Source organism: Cebus imitator, unplaced genomic scaffold, assembly GCF_001604975.1.
Source record: "Cebus imitator isolate Cc_AM_T3 unplaced genomic scaffold, Cebus_imitator-1.0 Scaffold416, whole genome shotgun sequence".
Taxonomy (NCBI): Eukaryota; Metazoa; Chordata; class Mammalia; order Primates; family Cebidae; genus Cebus; species Cebus imitator.
This window is the reverse complement of record NW_016107731.1, coordinates 821,286-847,405: the sequence shown is the minus strand read 5'-3', so window position 1 is coordinate 847,405 and position 26,120 is coordinate 821,286. Positions and strand designations below refer to the sequence as shown.

General features: G+C 38.9%; 1 protein-coding gene across 1 annotated transcript in view; it reads left to right on the top strand.

Annotated features, from left to right (window-relative positions):
- The window catches only part of AGBL1 (ATP/GTP binding protein like 1), a 401,609-nt gene that overhangs the window by 128,429 nt on the left and 247,060 nt on the right, over nucleotides 1–26,120 (top strand). The window contains exon 11 of the mRNA XM_017509472.2: nucleotides 8,211–8,391. Within this exon, the coding sequence (XP_017364961.1) occupies nucleotides 8,211–8,391 (181 nt within the window). The remainder of the gene's footprint in view (nucleotides 1–8,210; nucleotides 8,392–26,120) is intronic.

Here is a 26,120-nt window from a genome sequence, read left to right as displayed (position 1 = left end):
AAGACTACAAATGGCCAGCAGATATACCAGAAAAAAAAAAAAAAAAAAAAAAGACAAATACTTATAGCTATGGAAACATTGAAAGTAAAGTGATGAAAAAATATATATGTTTTAAATACTAACCAGAAGAAAGCCACAAAGCTATATTTATACATGCAAAGGCAATGGCTTAGAAGAACTGGAGAGATATCTTATAATGATAAAAAGTTCATTGAAGCAGGGAAATATAATAATTCTAAATCTGTAAGCAGTTAATAACATGGCCTAAAAATAAATAAAGAATTGACAACATCATAAAATGGAATAGACAAATCCACAATCACCTTTGGAGATTTTAATATACCCCTCTCAGTAATTCATGAAACAAGCAGATATAATATTGGTAAGACTATAGACAATGTGAACAATCTGACTAACAAACTGGACCTAATTGGTGTATGTGGAACATTGTACCCAACAACATTCTTTGATCAGAACAGCTTTTTTTCATAATGGAACTACTGGAAATAAATCAAATGCCTGTCAAGAGGTGAGAGAATAAACAAATTGTGGCATATTCATTGCTATGTGGTACCCTGGAGTACAACTCCGTGATTAAAAGAAATTATTGATGCATCCAAAAACATAGATAACTCTCAAAAGTATTATGCTAAGTTAGAGGAGCCAGGCAGAAAAGTTATATACTGTATGATTTTTTTTTTTTTTTTGAGATGGGGTTTCGCTCTTGTTGCCCAGCCTGGAATGCAGTAGTGCGATTTTGGCTCACTGCAACCTCCGCCTCCTGGGTTCAAGTGATTCTCCTGCCTCAGCCTCCTGAGTAGCTGGGATTACAGGTGCACAGCACTATGCCTGGCTAGTTTTTGTATTTTTAGTAGAGACAAGGTTTTGCCATGTTGGCCAGGCTGGTCTCGAACTTCTGATCTCAGGTGATCCGCTGCCTCAGCCTCCCAAAGTGCTGGGATTACAGGTGTGAGCCACCGCTCCCTACGCTGTGTGATTTAATTGTTCTGAAATTGCAGAAAAGAAAGCATCATGTGATAAAAAGCAAATCAATGGTTACCTGAGGGTAGAGGTGGGGTGAAGGGATTGTCTGCAAAGTGAATTGAGAGGAATATTGGCGATCATAATAGTCATTTTATATCATGATCATTTGGTTTTACAACACTGTATACATGTGTCAAAATTGATTGACTTGTAACGCTAAAATTGGTACAATTTATTTTGTGTAAATTATATCACAATAAAGTTAATAAAAAAGATAGAAACATCTTTTAATATTGATGTGGAAAGATCTGCAAGATATATTGGTAAATGAAAAATGTACAATGCATAAAATGTGTGTAGTATGTACCTTTTTTGGAAAACATAGTAGCATGTGTGGTATGTAATATATACAAATTTTCTTCTATTTAAATTTTTTTCTCAGAATCTCCCCACTTCCTTTCCACTCCTGTTTCTTGTTTCTTTCCTTCCTCACCCTGTTTTCCTTCTATTGGGTCCTTATACGCTCTCTTCTACAATTGCTGGGCTTCATGTTAGCTGCATGATTCCACCTTGAAATCAAACCTGCTCTCCTGGCCATTTCTTCTACCCCTTAACCCCACTGTCTAATTCTTCAGCTCCAAGAAGCCCCATCTGATCATACCTTTGCAAAATGATTATTTTTGTGTGTGTGTGGTGCTTCTGTGGCATACAAGATTTGTCTGAAACCCTTAGTATGCCCAGAAAGGCCTGCAGAAGCAGGGACAAACTTAGTTTTCTACCCTCATTCCTTCTTTTGCCTTCCAGATGGCCTGTGCTTCCATCGCATTAAATCACTTCACCTTTCCTCAGGTATTATGTATCCTATGACCTCAGTCATTTGTAAGTAGACCTATTTAGGCCATTTCTACTACCTTTTTTTTCTTTACTTGGAAAACAAACTGGACAAACCAGATCCACTGTTACCTTTTCTGTGAAAATTCATTTTTTTACTGTTCTTCTCCTTTGGTGCCTATTTGAAAATACTTGCCTTTGTGAAATTGACATATGATTATTATTTTCTAAAAAAATAAACATTCAGATAGAGATAGAGATAAAGAAGACCTAAAAATCACCTAGATGACCTTTACTTACAGCTGTCTCTATGTATAGATACCTTTTGATAAATTTTATAGCTACATGCAAACGGGATCCTTCTGTAATGTACTCTCCTCTAATTTTTTTTCACTCACCATTATATCACAGATACCTTTTTGTGTTGACAGAAAAAGACTTTCGTGTCATTTTTAACAGCTGCATAGTATTCTGTTTTGCATATTATTTCCTGAACTGCTTTCCTATTAATATATATTTAAGTCACTTACAGTTGCTTGCATCAGTATAAATGATGTTGCAATGATTATTCCACTGTGCTTTGAAAATACCCTGACAAATGTCCCCGATCACATTTGATTGTAATTATCTGTGTGCCTGTCTTCCCCACCAGACTGTTACTAGTTTCCTGAGGGCAAAATCCATTATTTACCTTGTAATCTGCAGAACCCTGCAGAGTGCCAGTAGGAGCTTAGTATATATTGTTGAAAGAAGGGAGTAAGTGAATGGATGTTTATATAGTCGGGTACACATGTTATCATCACACATGTCTTCAGTTTTTACTCAACTTTTCATTGGCCTAAAGGCCTGATATCTCTTAGGTGTTATTCAATCCCCTACTTGTTCCTAATCTGTCTTTACCGATGTCATTGCCTCTCTAAATTCAATATGTAGCTTTAAGAATTAAAACCTGTTCAAACCATGATGCCCCCATAGATTGTGGTGGTCTCTGAAACATGTTTTGTTAATTGCCAGACAAAATAAATGCAAGTATCTGACACTTTTTTCCTGATCCTAAGTGGACCTGAGTTACCAAGACTGAGATTGTCAATTGCAAGAAAAAACCACATGGCATGTGTGATGCATACTATTTACAGCTGTTGTCCATTAGGAGTTCTCTGGAGTACCATTTGCTGCTACAACTGAATGGTCTCATAAGTTTAACTCACCAATATGACTGCAAAATTGTCTTAAATCAGAGGGGAAGAGAGGGAAGCCAACCAGAACTGACTAAAATACTGCTTATGTCTTCATGAGAATCCATCGTTTTCCCCATTTGCCTTGCTTCTTCAGGATGCTAGAACAGCCTGCAAGGTCTTGTGGCGTATTACAATACAGCAGATTAGCAACTTGACTCTCCAATGGAAAGAAACACATTGTCGATGCCTCTCTGTTACAGCTTGCATTTGGCTTATTGATTAGTGCGCTGCGTTGTACTGGGTATATCGGACAATGGTAGCCAACTGTCCCAGACGTTGAAAGTGTTTTGTTAGTGTCGCAGATTTACGAGAGCTTAAGCTAGTTTTCATTCCTTCTGGCTGGGCTGAAAGCACTTACTATTGTTGTCCAATACGCTGCAAATGAACATGGTTCAAAAATCACAAAGAGAGTGATATGGAATTACAGAACTGAAAATAGGGTACTGATTGGGTACAAATTCATCAAGCCTCTTTATTTTGCAACAAGCTTTTTATTGGAGTGTCGACACAGCTTGCTTTGGAAAAAGCAAAAGCAACTGTGAGCAAATGATGTAGTAGGAAAGTTGACCTCCAGTTCATTTCAGTTGTGCCCAGCTAGCTAACTGTACATCTCCTTCCTTCCAACATGTATTTTTTAGAAAGTTTCAGTTAGTGAGTCATTAGTTCTTTGTGCAGAACACATAATCTGCTATGGACTGAATATGTATATCATCCCGCAAATTAATATGTTGAAATTCTAATTCCCAAAGCGATGATGTTAGAAGGTGGAGCCTTTGGAAGCTGATTAGGTCCTGAGGGTGGTGCCCTCTTTAAGAAAAAAGGGTTGGTGGGGCATGGTGGCTCACCCCTGTATTTCCAGCACTTTGGGAGGCTGAGGCAGGAGGTTCAGGAGTTCGAGAACAGCTTGCCCAATGTGGCAGTGGCAGGTGCCTGTAATGCCAGCTATTTGGGAGGCTGAGGTATGAGAATCCTTTGAACCTGGGAGGCGGAGGTTGCAGTGAGCCGAGATCGAACAACTGTACTCCAGCCTGGGTGACAAAAGTGAAAATCTCAAAAAAAAAAAAAAAAAAAAAGACTTGAGGGAACTCAGTTGTCCCTTCCATGTGTGAAGACAGAGTGAAAAGGCAGTCATCTAAGAAACAGAAGGCAGGTCCTCACCAGACACAGAATTTGCTGGCACCTTAATCATGGATCGCTTAGCCTCCAGAACTGTAAAAAAGAAATTTCTGTTGTTTAGAAGCCACCCAGGCTATGATATTCTGCTATGGAAGTCTGAAAAAAGTAAGACAAATCCATTGCTCAGTTTTTTCAGCAACTTAACATAACTCATCTTCTGTTAAAAATGGTGAGGCCAGAATCTGAACCCTGGAAATATGGCTCCTAAAGTTGTTCTCTAATTCACTATGTGGAGCTGTCTCTGACTGGGTAAATGTTTCAACTACAATAATTTCAGAATTCGTTTTATAAGACACGGTCTTTGGCATGTATTTCTTCTGATGAAGATTCATCAACTCCCTTTTTCTTTTCTAAAACACACATGTCAAATATCATTCTCCCTACAACGGACTATTTCATTCTTTCCTCCACAATCTAGAAAGTGCACAGGAATGCATGGTCATTCAAAGGATGACTTTAAACCTGGTCTGACATTGAGTTTAACAGGGTGTAACAAAAACGTGAGTGCAGTGGCCTAACCAAATAGTGGTTTACTGTTCTCAAATGTCCAGAAGTAACGAAGAAGCTGGTGAAGGTGTGGTGTAGCTGCTAAGGAATTTGCCAAGTACCCTGGCTCCCTCTGCTTTTACAATCACCGTCTTTAGCACGTGACTTTGATTCTCACATTGGCTTTCTCATCGGAAGGTATCACATCTATGTGCAAAACAGGAGGAAGAAGAAGGGCAAAGGACAAGACAAAAAAACCAAGCAGGCATTTACCAGATGAAACTGTCCCCTTTAATTGGTTTTCCAGAAAGACTCACTCTCTGATAACATTTAAGTCTCACTGGCCACAACCGTGTCACATGGTCACTCTTACCTACAAAAGGATCCATGAAGCTAGCATTTTAATATGGGCAAAATTCTTCCCCTTCAAAAATCAGGGCCCTGGTCATAAGAAAGAGAGGGAGAAAGGCTACTGGGCAGGTAACAGGCAGGTTGTGCCATGTCTGTAATATATCGTAAGCAAACACTTGCACTTTTAGTGGTAACTGATGATTCTGCAGTATACTCTGTTACTTATCACAGGAGGCCAGTGAGACACTGACTCTGTGGTTGAGGATGTCTGATCTACAGGATAAAGGCCAAATCCCTGAACAAAATATGTAAGAAAGGATCTTACCAGTTTAGTACTAGCCTACTTTTTAACATTCGTGTTGCACCATCTCTAGCCCTTTGCTTGAACCACATGTAACTTGTCTTCATTTTTTAATTAACTGACTTTTGTGCCACTGTTTTTTGCATATGTCCTTTTCTTTGTTCAGAAGACCCTCCTCACCCTCTCCAACTGGTAAATAATACTTATTTTGCAAGACTCTGTGTGAATACCATCACATTTCTGGAAACATCCTTACCTCTCTCAGTCATATCTATTTCGGTGTTTTGTATACAACTCCATTAGCTCACTTGTAATTGTTTTTTTTCATATTTGTCACTTCTGACAAACACTATGGCCTCTTAGAGAACAAGGACTATAATTTATCCAACTTTTTCTACCCAGTGCTGCTGCAGTTCTTGGAGTATGCTCAAGACACCTGCTTAGGGGAAAATAAACTGAGTGTTACCTCCAGTGTATAGGTGACCTACAAGGAGCTGAAGTGACCTGTTTTCATCATAGCCAGTAAAAAATGCACTGATTTGAACCCCTTAAATCTAGATCTCAGTGGATTAATGGCTGTCAGCGGAAATATGGAAGAGACAGATAGTGGGGTTTTTTTTGGTCTTAGTTGATGATAATAACATAATTCAATAATTTAAAAGTGTTTTCTTTAAACCTTCCATTGCCCATTCTTTAAGAGTTATTCAATTTTTTCTTTCTTTGTGCACAGTTTGAGACACAGTTTGTGTCCTCAAAAAGGCTACCAGGCTTTAGATTATATATCTGAGTAAGATCATATCATGTTTGTCTTTCTGTGTGAGGCTTGTTTCACTTAACACAATGTCTTCCAGACTCATCCATGTTGCTGAAAATGACAGAATTTCTTTCTGTTTTATGGTTGAATAGTATTCCACACGCACACACATATATACACATGTATATACACACATACATATATACATATATATATACACATCCCTATATATACACACACATGCATACAATAACATATAGAATAATATATATGTGTGCATGTGTGTATATATATGTAAGATATATATGTGAGATAGATAGATATTCTTCTGTAGTTGAACATTTGGGTAGATTCCATATCTTGTCCGTTGTGAATAACATAGAAATTGCAGGAAACATGACCAAGGTGGCTTCAGTAAACACAGGAGTGCAGATATCTCTTCAAAATACTGATTTTATTTACTTTGGATACATACCCAATAGTGGTATTGCTGAATCGTATGCTAGTTCTATTTTTAATTTTTTGAGGGACCTCCATATTGAGTAGAATAGTGGTTACCAGGGGCTGGGCACGGTGGTGGGAAGGGAGAAGCAGGAGAGGACAATCAGTGTGTACAAAGTTACAGTTAGGAAGAATAGGTCCTGGTGCTCTGTTACACAGTAGGGCGACGAGAGCAAATAATGTAATGCACATTTCAAGATAGCTAAAAAAGAATATTTTGAATATTATTCCAAAGAAATGATAACTATTTAAAATGATGAATATGGTAATTACCCTGATCTGGTCATTATGCAATGTACGCACGCGCTGAAACATCATGTTATATCCCATAAACATGTCTAATGATCGTATGTCAATTATAAATAAATTAATAAAAACATGACCGTCTAAGGAAAAAAAAGACATTTGAACTTAAAGTGATTTGAATAATGTGGAAAGAAATTACTAGTTTATTAACTTTCAGGCTCTTCAGTGGCTTGGGTGTTTATACTTGGCAAATACTTAGTACTTGTCATTAGAGGAAGTTTAGGAGCAATAAAGAATTTGGTGACAATACAAAAGGAAAAGTGAGCCATGAAAAAACCCACTAAATTGAACAAAGGGTTAAAGTAGACATGGTGAATACTTGGTATGATGCTACAGCCCCTCCCTTCCTTCCCTGAGTATATGGAAGACAGACATCACCAATCAATCAAAACACATTTTCCACCTGACCCCAGCCATGGCCTTAGAATTCATTTCAACACTATGATACTCCAGGTATCTTCTATCAACAAAGGAGGGAAGACATTCCTATCTTTCCCTCATCACTACATTCTCCATAAAGACTGGTTCATGTCGATACAGTACCTGTAACAGGGCAGAGAGTGTTTTCCTAACTCCCTCTGGAAAATGAAGCAAACATTGTGACTCCAAGATTGAGCTTCCAGGTATTTAACTCTTCTGTCAAATCTCTCTCATGGACTGGGTTCAGCATCTTACAGTCATGGAGTTCTAAAGACACTGCTTCTGTTACTTGCCTTCTATTTCTGCTAGGGAATGAGAGGGACCATCCCACGCACAGACTTAACAATTAAGGAGGCAGAGAGCTAACATGTTCAGAATGGCAGGCAATATAGTGAATGCTTTATATTTACATCTTTTTGTTTTTTATAACAATCACATAAGGTCAGTATTATTGTTTCCATTTTATAGATAGGAGATAGTGTCAAAGAAATGAAGTCATTTGCCTGAGATCCCAGAGGTGGTGAGAGGTGAAGATAAAATTCAGTCTCAGATCTGTGATATTGAACTCTGGAGAGTTAGTTGTTTCTTTGGCGATCTGGATAAAATCTGCTTCTTGGGTTCTTTTCAACCACCACATAGTTACATTTTTTATACTAGCCTTGAGCTGTACCTTCATACTTTCTTGAGTCTTGCAGACCACAGAGGCAGATGGAAAATGGGTAAACGTAGATCAGATATGGGTTAGGAAAAATCCGTTTGAAACTTCATGCCCATCATGTGAAAATCTGGTCCCCCGGAGACCATCTTGATGGAAATGGAAAACACATTTGGGTTTAATTTTCTTCTGTCCCCTTTTCGGCAGGACATCGCCCATATCAGGTGATCACCGCTCGAGTTCATCCAGGAGAGAGCAATGCCAGCTGGGTGATGAAGGGTACCTTGGAGTTCCTGGTCAGCAGTGACCCTGTGGCGAGGCTCTTGAGGGAAAACTTCATTTTCAAGATCATACCCATGCTCAACCCAGACGGTGTCATCAACGGCAAGTATGTCAGGCACCTGGCCTAGCCAGACCTGCACTTATGCCACCATAGTAACACCGTGATTTCACCCAGTGGGCGTGGTTGGAGAGGCCTTGGTACTCCGTCAAAAATAAACCCTTGGTTTTCTGTTCTCTGGTACAAGTAACAGCATACTTGCCATACACACTGATGTCAGTCTCATGGTTTCTTTGAATAGGAAGGTATAGAATTGAGGCCTACGTAGGACTGCTTGAGACCAGCAGTTCAAGACCAGTCTGGGCAACACGATGAGACCGCATCTCTACAACATAAATAAATTTAAAAAATATAGGAATCATAGGCAATTAATAGCAGAGGAAATAATCTAGTTTAACTTTAAAAAGGAGGAAACTGGTGTCCAGAGTAATCAAATGACTTGTCCAGATCACACGGTGGGTTAATGACAAAGTCAGGGCTCAAACTGTGATTTCTTCAGAGTAAGGCCAATGCTTGTATTTACTTACTCGTATTTACTACAGGGACATCTTCATTCTCAATCAGCTATAATAGGATACAGCTATAATAATGGCATCTCTCTAGCTAAATAAAATGTTGACTGAAAAACAGAAGGTTGGGGTCATTCTTCTCTTTACCTAGCCGTTACAGGACTCTCGGGAATATATGACTCCTGTGCCTGGTGAGCTCTGCTGAAATGGGTCACATTCTCAGAGTTTGTGAGCTGAGGCCCAGATGTCAGATGAGGCACCTAAACTCACACAGCTGATCTGTGAGGGTGACAGGTCACATTCACAAAGACTTCTTTCCGACTTTGTGGGCAAAGGATAAAGCACCTTGCCATGGTAATAGATGATTCTTTTTACCACAGGAGTGAATATTATATCCTATGAGAAAAAGAGAATACAAGATAAACTGAAAATATTGAGGAAAAAAAATTCAAAAGCTACAAATCGAAAATGTATTTTTAATAAAAATTAAGTATCAAGCAAAAAAGAAGTTTAGAAAACTATAGAATAGAGCAATGTTAAAACTGTTAAATGAAAGAGATAAAATGAGAATTATACTCAAAGAAAACAAACACATCAAAGGATGAAATGAAAATGACTTAAATAAGAATGATTTAAGAAAGATGAAATAACGTTTTAAGAAAAAAATTTAAATGCTAAACAGCTAATAGACTAGCTTCAAAAGATAAGCACCAAAGGTAGATAAGTTAAAAAGGTTAAAAATATGAAGATGATAAAGTATAAAAAGATGAAAAGTATAATTCCAAATGATGAAATATGTCAAACTATGTTAAATGAAAGCAAATCAAAGCTACAGACTGTAAAAATAAAATTTCAATATGCGCGCACATGCGTGCGCGCACACACACACACACACGCACGCAGAAAGGAAAGATAAGACACTCATATGTTCCTCACAGGTCAGCTTGTCCCAGCTCAGCAGTTGCCAGACTTCATTTTATTTAATTTTTTTTAATGAAGATTATTTGAGGGCAGAGAGTAGGGTTTCTTCTCTTTCTCTGTGGTGACTGCTTGGCCTTTAAGCAAATGGGAAAACTGAGAGGCCAAGTCCTTCACTAAGAAAGTCAATCAGACCTTGGAAAGCAATTAGCCTCCTGAGCTCTCAAGCTGTAAGGGCCCTAAAGCAATGTTTGCTCCTGGTCGAGCAGAACTCAGCTGGCTCTTGCTGTGTGCTCCTTTAACGGCAGAGAACAGCTCTGGGACGTCAGTGAATGGTTCCTCCCTGCTGGAGCAGCCAAGGGTTTTACTAGTAAGCTTTCTCAGCCTAAATGGGTGGAAAACAGTTACGCAAGGCATCTTGAGGGACATGATCCCATTTTGACATTTTCTCATCCAAATTGGCTCTTTTCTGAAATCTCTCCTTCCCTGGAATTGTCTGAGGTCCAGTAGAATATGGAAAGAGCACTGGATCTAGAGTCATAAGATTCGTCGGGAATTCTGGCTTTTCTCCTGCCACACTCAGTTTTCTCTTCTGTTGGAAGAAGAAGTCTATATACTCCCTGTTGGCCATTCTGGAAAAGGCCTCAGAGGCCCAAGGCAGTATTCAAGCTCAGGGATTAAGTATTGTAGTTTCTTCAATTTTAAATGCTTATACCTCCAAATCAGAGGTTTGATCCAGGTCTCTGGTTTAAAGGTTAATGTGATCTCAGTCCCCGAGTATCCTCCTGGCCTAGACACACATGATTTCCAGCTCACGGCTGGTTGCTTTGGGCTCCCAAATGGCAGGCCAGCTTTCACTTAGTGACACTGGCATTTATCATCATTACCGTTATTTATTATGACTAAAATTACCTCTTCATTTAAATAGCATCTTTCATCATGGAGCTTAAGGCGCTTTGTAGATCACTTGGATTACCCAAACAATTTTGGCTGAAAGGGACTTGGAAATCATAGCGTTATTCTACTGAAGGAAAAATCCACAGGTCGTAGCACATCATTATGAAAGGACATGAGACTGCCTGAATGTATAATGTCTCATCTTAAAAGAGCTCAAAAGTCTCAGTGCCTGAGCCCTCCTTAGAACATACCTAACACAGGGTTTGTCTAATTTCTGCTTGAACTCTTTCTGTGATTGACACTTCATTTTAGTGCATGCCCATTCTGTTGTGTATAGTTATGTGGATTTGTGTTTTACTGTGTTTTGATCTTTGTCCTGTGCGCTTCACCCATTTTAATCATTCCTCTCTTAGGGTACCCCATGGATAAAATCTAATCCCCCTCATCCATGGCTGAGCTTCCCTATATGAAGTCCTCTCCAGCCTTGATGCAGTTCACCTAAATCTTGTGCATATGGTATTTTTTCTGATGTTCTCATCTTCACTGATTTTCTCTGAATATATTTTTACCAGTAGGCTCCTTTTTGTGACACTGTGGTGTTTTGTCCTTTGTAATGTATATATATATATATATATATTTTTTGAGACGGAGTTTCGCTCTTGTTACCCAGGCTGGAGTGCAATGGCGCGATCTTGGCTCACCGCAACCTCCGCCTCCTGGGTTCAGGCAATTCTCCTGCCTCAGCCTCCTGAGTGGCTGGGATTACAGGCACACATCACCATGCCCAGCTAATTTTTTTGTATTTTTAGTAGAGACGGGGTTTCACCATGTTGACCAGGATGGTCTCGATCTCTTGACCTCGTGATCCACCCGCCTCGGCCTCTCAAAGTGCTGGGATTACAGGCTTGAGCCACCGCGCCTGGCCTGTAATGTATTTTAACAGTTTTGGGGGAACAGGTGGTTTTTGGTTACATGGTTAAGTTCTTTAGCGACGATTTCTGGGATTTTGCTGCACCTATCACCTGAGCAGTGTACATTGTATCCAATATGTAGTCTTTTATCCCTCATCTCCCAATCCGTCCCCCTCGAGTCCCCACAGTACATTATATCATTCTCATGTCTTTGCATCCTCATAGTTTATGTCCCACTTACAAATGAGAACATATGATATTTGGTTTTCCATTCCTGAGTTACTTCACTTAGAATAATAGTCTCCAACTCCATCCCAGTTGCTGCAAAGGCCATTATTTCGTTCCATTGTATTCCATGGTATATATATATACTCCACATTTTCTTTTTTTTTTAATTGTACTTTAGGTCCTGGGGTACATGTGTAAATCATGCAGGATTGTTGCATAGGTACACACGTGGCAATGTGAACTGCTGCCTCCATCCCCCCATCACCTACATCTGGCATTTCTCCCCATGTTATCCCTCCCCACCCCTCCAACTATCCCTCCCTTGGCTCCCACAACAGATCCCAGTGTGCGATGCTCCCCTCCTTGTGTGTTCATTGTTCAACACCATCCTATGAGTGAGAACATGTACTACATTTTCTTTATCCTGTGGTTGGTTGATGGCACTTAGGTTTGTTCCATATCTCTGCAATTGTAAATTGTGCTGCTATAAACATGCAAGTTCAAGTGTCTTTTTCATATAATGACTTCCTTTCCTTTGGGTAGATACTCAGCAGGGGATTACTGGTTCCAACGGTAGTTCTACTTTTCGTTGTTTAAGGAATCTCCATACTGTTTTCCATGATGGTTGTACTAGTTTACATTCCCACCAGCAGTGTAAAAGCGTTCACTTTTCACCACATCCATGCTAACATCTATTATATTTTGATTTTTTAATTATGGCAGTTGTTGCAGGAGCAACGTGGTATTTCATTGTGGTTTTAATTTGCATTTCCTTGATAATTAGTGATGTTGAGCATTTTTCCATATGTTTGTTGGCTATTTGTATATCTTTTGAGAATTGTCTATTCCTGCCCTTTGCCCACTTTTTGATGGGATTGTTTTCTATCTTGCTAATTTGTTTGAGTTCTTTGTAGATTCTGGATATTAGTCCTTTGTTGGATGCATAGTTTGCAAAGATTTTTCTCCCACTCTGTGGGTTGTCTGTTTACTCTGCTGATTATTTATTTTGCTGTGCAGGAGCTTTTTAGTTTAATTAGGCCCCATTTGCTTTTGGGTTCTTCATCATGAATTCTTTGCCTAAGCCAACACCTAGGAGAGTTTTTCCAATGTTATCGTCTAGATTTTTTGTGGTTTCAGGTCTTAGATTTAAGTCTTTAATCTATCTTGAGTTGATTTTTGTATAAGGTGAGAGATGAAGATCTGGTTTCATTATTCTACATATGGCTTTACAATTATCCCAGCACCATTTATTGAATAGCATTTCCTTTCCCCACTTTATGCTTTTGTGTGCTTTGTCAAAAATCACTTGGCTCTAAGTATTTGGCTTTGTTTCTGGGTTTTCTATTTTGTTCCATTGGTCTATGTGCCTATTTTTATGCTAGCACCATGCTGTTTTGGTAACTATAGCCTTGTTGCATAATTTGAAGTTGGGTAATATGATACCTCCAGATTTGTTCTTTTTGTTTAGCATTGCTTCAGTTATGCGGGCTCTTTTTTTGGTTCCATATGAATTTTAGAATTGTTTTTTTCTAGTTATTTGAAGAATGATGATGGTATTTTAGTGGGAATTGCATTGACTCTGTAGACTGCTTTTAGCAGCGTGATAATTTTCACAATATTGACTCTACCTATCCATGAGCATGGGATGTGTTTCTATTTGTTTGTGTCACCTGTGATTTTTTTTCATTAGTATTTTGTTTTCTTAGTAGAGATATTTTACCTCTTTGGTTAAGTACATTCCTAGGTATTTAATTAATTAATTAACTAATTTATTTTTACAGCTGTTGCAAAGGTGACTAAGTTCTTGATTTGATTCTCAGCTTGGTTGCTGTTGGTGGATAGCATTGCTACTGATTTGTGTATATTGATTTTGTATCCTGAAACTTTACTGAATTCATTTATTAGATGTAGGAGCTTTTTGGATGAGCCTTTAGGGTTTTCTAGGTATACAATCATATCATTGACGAACAGTGACTGTTTAACTTTCAATTTATTGATTTGGATGCCCTTTATTTTTTTTTTCTTGTCTGACTGCTCTGGCCAGGACTTCCAGTATTATACTGAATAGAAGTGATTAATGTGGGCTTTTTTTTTGGAAAGTGTAGTGGTGTGATCTTGGCTCACTGCAACCTCCGCCTCCAGGATTCAAACGATTCTCCCGCCTCATCCTCCTGAGTAGCTGAGACTATAGGCACCACCATGCCCAGATAATTTTTGTATTTTTAGTAGAGACAGGGTTTCACCATGTTGGCCAGGATGGTCTCCATCTGTTGACCTTGTGATCTGCCTACCTCAGCCTCTCAAAGTGCTGGGATTATAGTTGTGAGCCACTGTGCCTGGCCAATGTGGACATTCTTAATAGGCTTCTTAAAAGTGAAAGAACTGTTGTGTGTGTTGTCTGATCAGCAAAGAGGCAATCCCTGCATGAAGATTACAGAACCTAAACCTGAACTTAGCACTTAAACTATTAGGCTTTATTTCTCTCTCACAAGTAAAAATGGGCCTTATGGAGCTTGCCCATTAAAAGTAAAAGTCGACAAGTTTCCTTTTGTGGTGTTGGTGATGGAGCTTCTGTGGGTGGCTGAGAGCTTTTGATAAGAGTGGCCAGTGAAATAAAAGCATGATTTTCTAGCAAAAAATCATGCCAAGCCAAAGATCTCTTAGCAATACATACTGGAACAGGAAAACAAAATACAAAGATGGAGGGTTATGTTAAGTTCCAAAAGAAAACCATTTTGTCATGTTTCGGGCCTGGTAGTTTGTGCTGAACTGGGCTGAGTTCTAAGAAAATCAGAAGGACTGATACAGTGGTTCCTTGACACTTAAAAATCTTCCCACGGTGGGGCAAAATAAAATAGGCAGTCAACAGATTGTGTTAGAGCAGAAGTGGTAATTAGTGGCTGGGTTAGACTGAGAAATGGGGAGAAGACAGGTGATTCCTGAACTGCATTAAAGGGAGACAGGATGTATAAACGAACACGGGGTGAGGGAGAGGAAGTCTAGCATGATTCCCAATCTTTTTATTTTGGTGGTTGGGTGGTAGTGACAAAATAATTTTTATAAAGTCAACACACAGCCTAATATTTTATTTATAGGAGAACCAGAGCATATTGATTCTTAGAGTATATACAACTCTAAAAACTTGATTATCTTCTTTCAAGGCCATTGTGGAACAGAAGCAAACAGCAATAAAGAGCAAAGACTCCACTATAAGAAAATACACCAAGGTATTAAAACGTAATCGCTGAATGCGCTAGAGGAAACAAATCAAACTATAAAAATCAGATAAAAAGCCTTGACCATTTTAACAATCTGGGACCATTTAAAGTTAGTGCCAGTAGTGTTTACTCCACTGTGGGTTGTGAAGACTTTACAATAAGAACACTCACAGAATCCATCTAAAAATTATTCAACACCTTTTATGGGCTAAGAAGGAACCTTTTCCTTTTACATATATTGTCTTATTTAATCATCACTATAGCCCAACAAATTTGGGTCTTCTGTGCAATTTCTAGGTAAGAGAAGTTGAACACACAGGGGTTCAGTCTTGAGTGCAGTTTAAACAGCTGGTATTCCAGAGCCAGGAACTCAAGTCTATCCTACTTTACTTTGCTGCAGATATTTAAGGGAATTAGAATAAAAGCATCTTAACATGTTCTTGCAGGGCAAATTCTTATATATTATTTAGTCCCAGTCATTCAAATGATAAGGAAACTGAGACCAAAGAGGTAAATAAGTTATTCACAATTACATAGCTAGTTCAAGGTGTAACTGGCTTGAGAAATTGTCTAGATAATGAAAGTGCGCGTGCACACACGCGCACACACCCCCACACCCCCACACACACATCCACCCATGCCCAAGGTTATGACTAGCTTGTGGCAGAGCTAACTTCAAAACTCTTGTTCGTTATGGTCTATCAGGACTTCCCAACCTCGGATGGAGATTGTCTCAGACCCATCAGCTGGTAGGCTCTGAAACTCGTCTTGCTGAGTCAGACCTTCATATCCAGGAGAAGCCATGTCACAACCTTGTTCAAATTTCAGCCATGCTTGCCCAGGATGAATGAATTGGTTCATCCTCAGTTCATAGCTTGGCTTGATCCTGGACACTCAACCTTGACTTTCCAGCTTTCTCTACTAGAGAATGCTGCGTCCTTTGCTATCACCGCCAGATTTTGGCTGCAAGCACCACTCAGCAGACTGTGAATATTTATTGTCATGGGGCTTCTATTCCATGGCCCATTCTGTGGTATATTCTCATTTAACACTCTAGGATCACAAAGAGCTTAGATTGTTACCTTTGGGCTGGGCCATGCCTTTCCCTTCCCATTTTGACCTCAGCTCTACTTTTGAATGTATTTAAAGTCTTTTGATATAATGACATGCAGCCGTGGCTCTCAGACTTTTGGATTTCACAGATCTGTTGAATTTAAATGAACAGAGGACTGATTAGTAAGTATGCCATTTTTTTATTTGAACAAGTAAGAATGGAAAATACTCTCTGAGATTCCAAACAACAGACTGGGAAAGTTTCAATCTCGTTTGTTTCTTGGGCTGCTGCCTCATCTACATGGGATCATGCAAATAACCCAGGAGCATGTGATGTTGGGCCTGTAGATCATGGCAGTGAGCATACTTGCCATGTGCACCATAATCCATGCTGCTGGTACCCATGAAGGCTTCTTTGTAGACAGAGAGAAGTGTGTAATCACTGAGTGTATTAGTTATTCCCACTGTTAATCATCCTGGTCCAGGAACAAGAAAAATTCTGGAATAGGAAATGGTGCCTGAAAAATGGGCGTTTAAGGGAAAGAGGTAATTTTCCTGAGTTTCAAATTGGGAGCACTCAGGTCTAACCAGAAGTTCCCTGTAGATCATAGAGGAAGTTGGTATCTGCCACATGGAGGAGGCCAGAGGAAACAAGTGGCCTCTTGAAAATGACAACGCCTATACTAACAATCAATTTTCTTTTTTTTTTTTTTTTGAGTAGTTTTCTTTTGCTATATAACTGACTATTTAAGGGTTAATCAATCTTCTAGTCTCGTTTCAGCTACACTACTGGGAAAGTGCGTATGCCTGAGGTTGGTGAAGGGGAAACGTGGCACTCGTACTTAATGAAATTTCTAAGGAAACAGTAGGAACAGTACAATAGCGAGTACATTTTAAGAGCTGTACTCAGTAAAATGAGAACATTAAGAAAATAAAATAGATTTGCTTTCTAATTATAGAAACGATACATGATACAGCCTAGATAATAGGTGTTTCAAAAATAAGATTTAATGTAAGGAATTAGTACATTTTAATACAACATTCATGCAGGTGGTAGAAGTCTGAAAGTTCAGAAGGAGTTGCAAAAACGCCACCACCAATAACAAAAAACAAAACCCAGGAGATTAAGAACTGCAGAGGCAGCTGCCACCTGTCATCAGGGCGGAAGCAAATGGAAGACAAGGAGTTACTAGAACCTAGCAAGTACAGGGGCTCCGTGAGGCTGGTGTTTGGAACTCAGAGAAGGGAGGTTGACCTGGCTAGGGCTTCAGTGCACAGCATGCACAGCCTAGAGGGTGAAGGAGTCTAGAGCGGCTTATATTCAAATGGCAAAGGAACCATTTGGTTCTTTCTGCTGCTGATGCCTTTGATGGAGCACAGCAATGTTCCTTTCTGTAGGAGCCGAAGGAGCAGGGTTTGACACATTTTTGATGGCAGTTACTGTAGCCTTGTTAACCGGAACTGGGAAACAGAAAGGGTATGTTTTTCCTTCTCAACCTGCCTTCCTATCTTTCTCTAGAGCTTCTCACTGGCAGAACCTACCGTCAACTGTAAAGGGTATCTGAGCACTGTAGTCTGCAGGGTTTTAACAACAGGTGAAAATAAGTGCACAGTATCTATTTACCGAGTGCTCAACATGCACTAGTCTGGTTGTTAGCACCGTGTCTATGTGACTTCGTTGTTTTCAAAAAACAAAATGGTTTATTTTTTCCAGTGGGGAAAAAATGACACATCATTATTATGAAGAACTCAATATGTATAGAAAAAGCTTACAGAAGAAGTTTAAAGGCACCTAATTTCAGGACTATTGCATTATATAATTCCAAATGGTACCATTTACATTATAATCTATTATAATTACATAATGCCTCTGGAATTTTGTAACACGGAGGCTCTTTCTGAATCAAGCTGCCTAGAGAAAAACATTATTAGCAAGTTAAAGATCTTTTAGCCATTTGTCTATAAATTGATGGCGTTAGGTGTATCAGCTATATCTTTAAGTATATTTCTATTTTAACTTTCATAACATAATATATTTTGTGGTGTAATTTATAAACCACATCTTCCTGTGGCAAAAATACAAATTAAATGATCAGTTTTAAATGTAACCATCTTTTAGTATCGATGGGGCCATAATTAATGTAACTAATTCTTCATTACAAACTGTAGAAAGATGAATATTTTGTTATGTTCTCAGTGATTTTTTTCTGGTTATTTTCTTAAGATAAATTTTTAAAGTAGTCAGTTGAGTCAGGTTTTATGCATATTTTATATTTGATACCTATTGTTGACAGATTACTCTCCTTAGAAAATTTACAGATTATTAGTCCTTGTACTAATGCATAAAAGTGACTGGTCCTCGTATTTTTGTTAACACTACACATTATCAGCCTTTTCATTTTTTGTCAATCTGATTGGATAAACATGGTTTTTATTTTTTATATTTACTTCTAATTACTGAAACCACCTGAAAAAGTAAATAGTTTAATTTCTTTTGCAGACCAGAAAATAAAACTCGAGGCAAAAGGAAATTGAGTGACATACTCAAGGTCAGTCCCGTGTCTAATAAGTTTTAGAGTCAGAAATTAAACTCAGATTTGTCTGGTTACAAAGCTCTTGTTCTTTTCATTGGGCTGTACAGCCCCACTATGTCAAAGCTTCTAGACAGTCATCCTGGTGTCTTTCCTCTTGAATGTTTCCAGCATAGAAATTGGAAAGTGATAAGTCCCCAATATATGTTTGGTAAGTCTAGTTCTGGGTATACCTAATCTTTCTAAAGTCTCTTAAAATGTGGCCCTCCAGGTAAGGTCATTCCAGAATAGAAGGGCTCTGAAGTGTTTTACTATAGGTTAGATTGGAAGGTGAAGTTTGTGTACTACTCACTTAGGGTATGATTTTTATTGAAATTGTGGGCATGATACTCACTTAGCATTTTCAATTTCCTTCTTCTCCTCTTAGTCATCATTTGCTTATCTTGAAAGAATTACTGAAGGTATACCAGGGAGCCTTGTTTTAATGTCTGGGCATTCTCCAACAGGCTAAGGTTCAGTAAGCATGGGGTCTGATCCTTCCAAGTTGGATTTATGCTCGTGGGACTTTTGGATCATGTGGGGGAATAATTCCCTTTCCCATGATTCGCTGGTTCATGGTTGGCTTCTGAAATGCACATTTACTGTATGCCTGTGGGTGTGAGTTTTGCAGTGCTCACCCACAAAGCTAAAGCAGAGGACAAGGGCGCCTCTGCAGGAGGGAGAAGGAGGGACAGGAAGAAGCAGGGCAGACCACAAAGGCGGAGGGAGACTGGCTGCTACATGGTCAGCTCCCAGCAGGTGTTTGTTTCTTTCTCTGTTTCCATGTCTCTGTCTGTTTCTCAATCTCTCTTTCTCTCTAACTCATCAATGCATCGCATCCCCTCTCTGAAAGCTTACATGGTCACAAGCTGAAGAACCTTTAGGAGAACGTTCTATGTGTTCTGTGGCCTCTGGGAAATGAGTAATTCTATCCATATTTTCTGTAGAAATGATGCTGATGACAAGATGGGGGAGTAATATTCCCCTGACTCCCTTGTGAATTCTCATTCCAAAGTTTTAGCTCCAAACTTCTTTCAGACAGAGGCCAAGGCAATTCGAAGCTCCTGCTGTAACATCGCTCTGTGAAATGTTTGCTATCGTAAAATCATAATCTCTCAGCAGTGAAAGCTTAACCTCTACCAGTCATCTGTTCCTTACACATGGAACTCAACTGCTCTTCCTGGGAGCTGACAAAGGAGCTTAAACTCGCAATCATGTTTAATTCCTGAGTTTCATTCCTCGCATTTTAATTTAGATTGCTTTGCTATTTTGTAGTGTTTGGAACAGAGCAGAATTATTGGTGGATGGAAATTTTTGCTTTATTTGGTTTTTAGAAAAATTTAAGGATTTTGAGACATGAAGCAGAGGTTGAGTGTTTGGATGAAAATGTCAATCTGGGTTCTGGTTTGACTCTGTCCATCTCTGTGTCAGAACGCTCTGAAGGGAGATGGGCAGAAGGGTATTTAATCTTCCTTTGCATTGCTTTCCTTATATTTAAAAATGGGAAAAATTATTATTCTGATTCAGAAGGGGTCTGAGGAACTATAATTTTTTCTCACTTTCTCCAGCCCTCACTGGGAAAAAAGTAGGGGTGGAGATCTCAGCCATTTTGAATGCTAAGCTATTCTCCTAGACAAAAAAAAAAAAGGAACATTATAGGAATAGTTTAATCTCACAGCTTTTGTTTGCAACTTTATAAAATGAAAGACAGATGCATGTTTAAATTTTTAAAAATATGCAGAAGTAGCTGTTTTTGGCCTTAAATTCCTGCCTGGCAAATGCCTATCAGTAGTTGCCAAATCATGGTCTGTAGGAAATTTGCGGGGCATCCACAATGCATCTTCAGACAAGTGGAAGGAGGCCGAGAGACCCATGAAGAACATGGCACTTGGTGTAACCATCCAAACCTCTGCCCATAAACCACAGAAATAGCACGGACTCAGAGCACTGAGGGTCTTGTTCTAGAGGGCAACACACTCAATCTTGCTGATGAACTTGTTCATAGAAATCAAAATGGAAATTATTTGCTCTGGGAACGCTTAAGGTCCTGCTGCTAAATCATTTGCATAATGTTAAATGATGCATAGTGCTGGAGCTGGGTTCTGGGATTATGTTCCCAAGGGCTTTCTCACTCAACCCATTCCCACCACCGCCTGCATACACAGAAGGCGTCAGGAGCTTGAGGACTCCATTTGCCTTCTGCAGACATTGCAGTTTTGAATAAATATTACTATTTATTATTCCCAAAATTAGAGTTATTAATTATATCAGCATAAACCTAATTTATGCCATCATAAATAGTGATAATAAACGCTGCCAAATTCTAATACCCAGCGTTTGCCAACTGTGCCTGTAGTTGATGGGCTTCCCCTCCTCACTTCCCAGAAGCATTAAATTAAAAATGATTCAGTGTTGCAGAATCATTGATCAAGTTCGGGCTGAGGCTCCTCGGGAAATGCACTTGTTTTGTTCAGTGCTTTGCTCTTTCCTTGGCTGGGCAGTCTCTGATGTCTGTCTGCATTCCAGTGTTTCTCCTTTCCTTTCTCCCTCCTCTTGTCCTCCTAAAGGAGGAAGAAATCCGGGCACCGATGCAGGGATAGAGAGAGGTAGATGAGCATCTATTCTTTTTTTCTAAATTTCCCCTGTAGACATCTCTCTTCTTAGCATCCTCACTTCTGACACTTTATTTCAACATAAACTTGGAAGTCTTTATAAAGCAAACCCTTGGGTATAATATAGATTTGGTATTTCTCAATTTTCATCACATCTGTCGTGTATTTAGAGTTGAATATTATACATAGCTTCCTAAAATATATGAAAATCTGTAATGGGAAAATAGGAAGCATAGCCCTGGCAACCCCCACCAAAACCGAGAAGCTTTTTCTTTTGGAATTTACTCTCAGGGGTGCACTGCTTTTGCAAAGGAAGAGGAAGAAACTGTCCCTCTGTTCTCAGAGCTATAATGCAATATCATTGCTTTTTTCAATGGAAACAATTTTTACTTTTTCTTCATTCTCCCTGGCTCTTGCTTTGTTTTCATCTGTGATGATTGTGGTGCTGATGTAGTACAAAAAAATTCTGACAAGACAGTCAGAAGAAGACCCAGTTTAGGTCAAAATTGGCTTCTTTATAGCTGCGTGGCTTTGGACAATTTACTTAACTTCTCTACTCCTGGTTGCGCTGCTTTTTAAGGGAGTAGTAAGCCCTAATCACTGCATCTCACTTGATTAATATCACGATCAAGTACCACAGTACATCCAAACTATTCAGTACTGAACAAAGGTAAGAGCTCCTCTTATTGTATTCTGATGCCTCAATTTCAGTGGTAGGACATTAACGCTCTTCTCAATGCCAGGCCAAGCAGGCTTAATAATCTTTCTCCTGCTTTTCACTTTTTAGTTTTGCAAAGACATCCAGAATAAGCTACGGCAATGGGATAGAAATTCTAAATTCTGCAGAGGAAGAGGCAAGGTAAAATTATATATATATATATGTATATATATATATATATATATATATGGAGAGAGAGAGAGAGAGAGAGAGAGAGAGATCTTTCTTGTTAAAGTTTTGGTTATTCTTCTGATTTTAAAATTATGGGGCAAGCATAGGACTGAATAGATTGTACGAAAAGTACACCAATAGAGAAAGCTTTGAACTGGGGAGTTCAGCAGATGCCCTTTTTCCTCCTCATGCTTACTTATCAAATAGATGTAGCTGGCATCTTGGAATGGACAAAAACCCTGGCTTCTTGCCTTCAGAAGCCAGCCTATCGTCAGCCTCCATAAAGGCACCTCCAAGAGCTTTTCAGGGTGTCAGTAATTAGCAGCATCTGTGGTCCATGGAGACTATCTTTGCCAGCCTGGTGACTGCCTCCCTGCAGTGGGTACCCAAGCCCCAAGATCACAGAAACCCAGCTTCCTGGAAAAGTACACCCTATCAGCAACCAGAAGGAATCCCACCTTAAAGGCTGGCATTGGAAAATTGCCTGAGAGCCTCTGCTCTCTGTTCTGGATCATTCTGCCTGGCAGGCAAGAGTGTATACACAGGAAAGCCAAAGGCAGCACATACACTTTGATAATGCAGATCCACCTCCCTGCCCCGGTTTCCGGGTTGCCTTTTCCTTGGCTATTCATCTCTCTGAGCCACCTAGCCCTTTTGAATTATTAGCCTTATTCCTTCATTGCCCAGCTTCCTTATTGCAAATATGCTCCCATACATCTTCACTCCGCAGAAAATGCTTTCTTCTCTATTTACAGCTTCTTTCTGCCCCCACCCTTCCCTCTGGTCCAATAACTAATGGTAGAGAAGATAAATAAGAAACGTAACTCTTTTTGGCCATTATTTTTTGTTGTTACTCTGCAGAGTAATATATACAATCACAAGGAAACAAATCTTATTACTGAAGTAATTACAATAAATAAAAAATAACTGAGAGTGGAGCTAAAAGAAGGGGACATAGCAGGGGAGTGATTGCAGTAGGATTGAAAAATTTTAATTTTCCAGTGCCAGTCTCTGCTGCTCTGTTCATGTCCTGCTTAGGAGATTGTGTCTGATGAGGGAGTCATTATTGCTCTTTGAACACGCCCACTCCCAGCTGAGTTATGTCTTAGGTCTTTAAAGGAGAGATTTGGCCCAAGGATCCCCTTGAGGAATCTCTTTGCCAGCAGTCCAATGTTGGAAAACAGCAACATTTAGCATGTTAAGTTGCATCATCCTCAAAGCTTGGGAATTGCAAAGAATTACTTGGCATTTTTCCCTGTGTAGATAAAATTCTCTTTAGCCTGCTCAGACATGCATTCACCCCATTATCTGTGGATCTCCAAGTTGAGGACCCAGGACACCCTTTTGTAAAATACGCTGGTGCTGACCATTCTTAGAGTTAAAATATTTTTCTTTATAGCCAATCTAATTTTATCCAAAAGCAATTTATGTTCATTTGTTTTTGTATGGCCACAGTGGAAATTATTTTTCTTCATTAATTATGACTATTATCCTATTTCTGATAGTCATCTTTCCAAGTCCTTTTGGTATTTGAGTTGCTTCCGTTTCTTTTTGAACCTAAATCATGTATGTCCAGTGTTTAGTCTGATACACGGTGTTTTAAGTATAAGTGTCACTGTTTGGTTTCCTTAACCTTCTCCAGGTTGCTCTTGAGTGTGGAAGGATGAGGTGAGGTATAGTGGCTTTCCCACGCCTCTTAGCATCATTCTTCAACACCATCCTTAAACTTCAAATGCATTTATTAATTCATGTGACCATATGCTCTTCTAAGTTCTCTAAACAAGTGGTCTTAGTAATCTGCACATTTGGAAAATAGAACAAACATGAAATTTAGACACAGCCACTACAACACTTCCTCCCTCAACCACTGCCATCACCACCACCATCAATGACATGACAAGAAAGTGGCAAATATAGAATGAGCATTTAACACATGCTTGACAATGCTAACCACTTCACATATATTATTTCTTAATTCTCACAAGAACCCTCTGTGGTAAATATTAAAAATATCTTGGCTTTACTAGTGAACAAAGTAATATTTTAAAAGCAAAGTAAGTGTCCCAGGGCATTCAGAATACAGATAGTATTTGGATAAAAAGAATATTCAATTCAGTTTTCTTTCTTTTTGTATTGTGATTCTAGATCCTGCCCACTTACCACAACATTATATATGAAATCAGAAGTTACAGAATTCTGTAATGTTAGAGGTGAAAGGCGTCTTACATTTTAATAAACCAGCCCCACCCTTTCTTTATAGAAGAGAAAAATGAAAGATGCTCAGTAAGGTGACCATAGGTTCTTAAATCTCCACAATGTTAGAGTTGAATTTCAAGTCCAGGCCTAAAACTTTCCCCACTGAATCTCCATTACATGCAAGAATAACACATTTGCAACTTAGGCAGACATTTATGTAAACTATTATGCATAAAATTATGACATTTGGGAATATAAAGCAAAGGTAAGTTCTTCATTAAGACAGATAATTCAAGATTGCATGGTAGTTCTATTTTTAGTTCTTTATAAAATCTACATACTGTTTTCCATAGGAATACAAATTTACATTCCTACCAACAGTCTATAAGTGGTTCGTTTTCTCTGCCTCCTCACCAACATCTGTTATTTTTTAAAAATCTTTTTAATAGTAGCCATTCTGACTGGTATAAGATGATATCTCATTGTGGTTTTCATTTACGTTTTTCTGATCTTTAGTGGGGTTGGTTTTTGTACATGCTTGTTGTCCATTTTTATATCTTCTTTTGAAAAATGTTGATTCATATCCTTTGCCCATTTTTTAATGGGGCTGTTTATTTATTTATTTTGTTGAGTTGTTTGAGTTTCTTGTAACTTCTGGATATTAGTCCCTTTTTGGATGGATATTTTGCAAATATTTTTTTCGCCATTCTGCAGGTTGTCTGTCCACTCTGTTGATCATTTCTTTTACTGTGCAGAATCTTTTTGGTTTAATTTTCCCATTTACAATTCATAGTAGCAAAGATGTGGAATCGACCTAAGTGTCCATCAACAGATGACTGAATGAATAAAATGTGGTATATGTACACAAAGGAATACTATTCAGCCGTAAAAAGAATGAAATCATGTCATTTGCAGCAACATGGTTGGAACTGGAGGTCATTATGTTAAGTGGAAAAAAATTCAGAAATGGAAAGACAAATACTGCATGTTCTCACTTGTAAACGGGAGCTGAATTATGTATACACACGGACATAGAGTATGGAATGAAAGACTCTGGAGACTCAAAAGGACAGGGAGGTGAGGAGGAGGCAGATGATGAGAAATCCTTAATGGGTATATAAAGAGAATACAAACAGCTCTGCATAGAGATGATTAAAATATCAGAAATATTTTAGCATGTCTAATACAGCTTCTCAGAGGTAGTTGGATGTCTGCGGGGGCTTTAAAAGGGGAGGCAGAAGACACTTGGAAGAAGAATGATAGTATCTCCAGGCCAGCATTTTCCTAACGGCTTCTGCAGGATGCTGGCAGACTGGTGCTAATAGATGTTTCACAAAAGTGGGTGCTATGGCTTGAAAAGTTCAAGAAATTTTGGGTAAAAAATTTTTCTTGTAATTGTAGAAATGTTCAGTGCCATTAAAATATTAACATGCGTGGAGACTCTCCAAGATGGAATAAAATAGTTATAGATGCCATTTCCTGAACTTATTTGAAAAGGATCACACTTGTTGAAATGCACCTAAACTATCGAGAGGAACCTTAGCGATCACTCAACTTGGCCAGTGTTGCCTCGGGTTTTTCACTGAGATGCAGACATAAAATGAAGGCTACTTAGAAAGAAGCACGTTAGCATCATGGTTAAGAACACTTAGAATGGAGCTGTGTTGCTTGGGTTTGCCAGTTATTAGCTGTGTGACCTTGGACAAGAAACTTGTCATAGGTTGGGTTGTTTATGACACAGTCTCCACGATAGAGAATTACTGTAGGAAATTAATT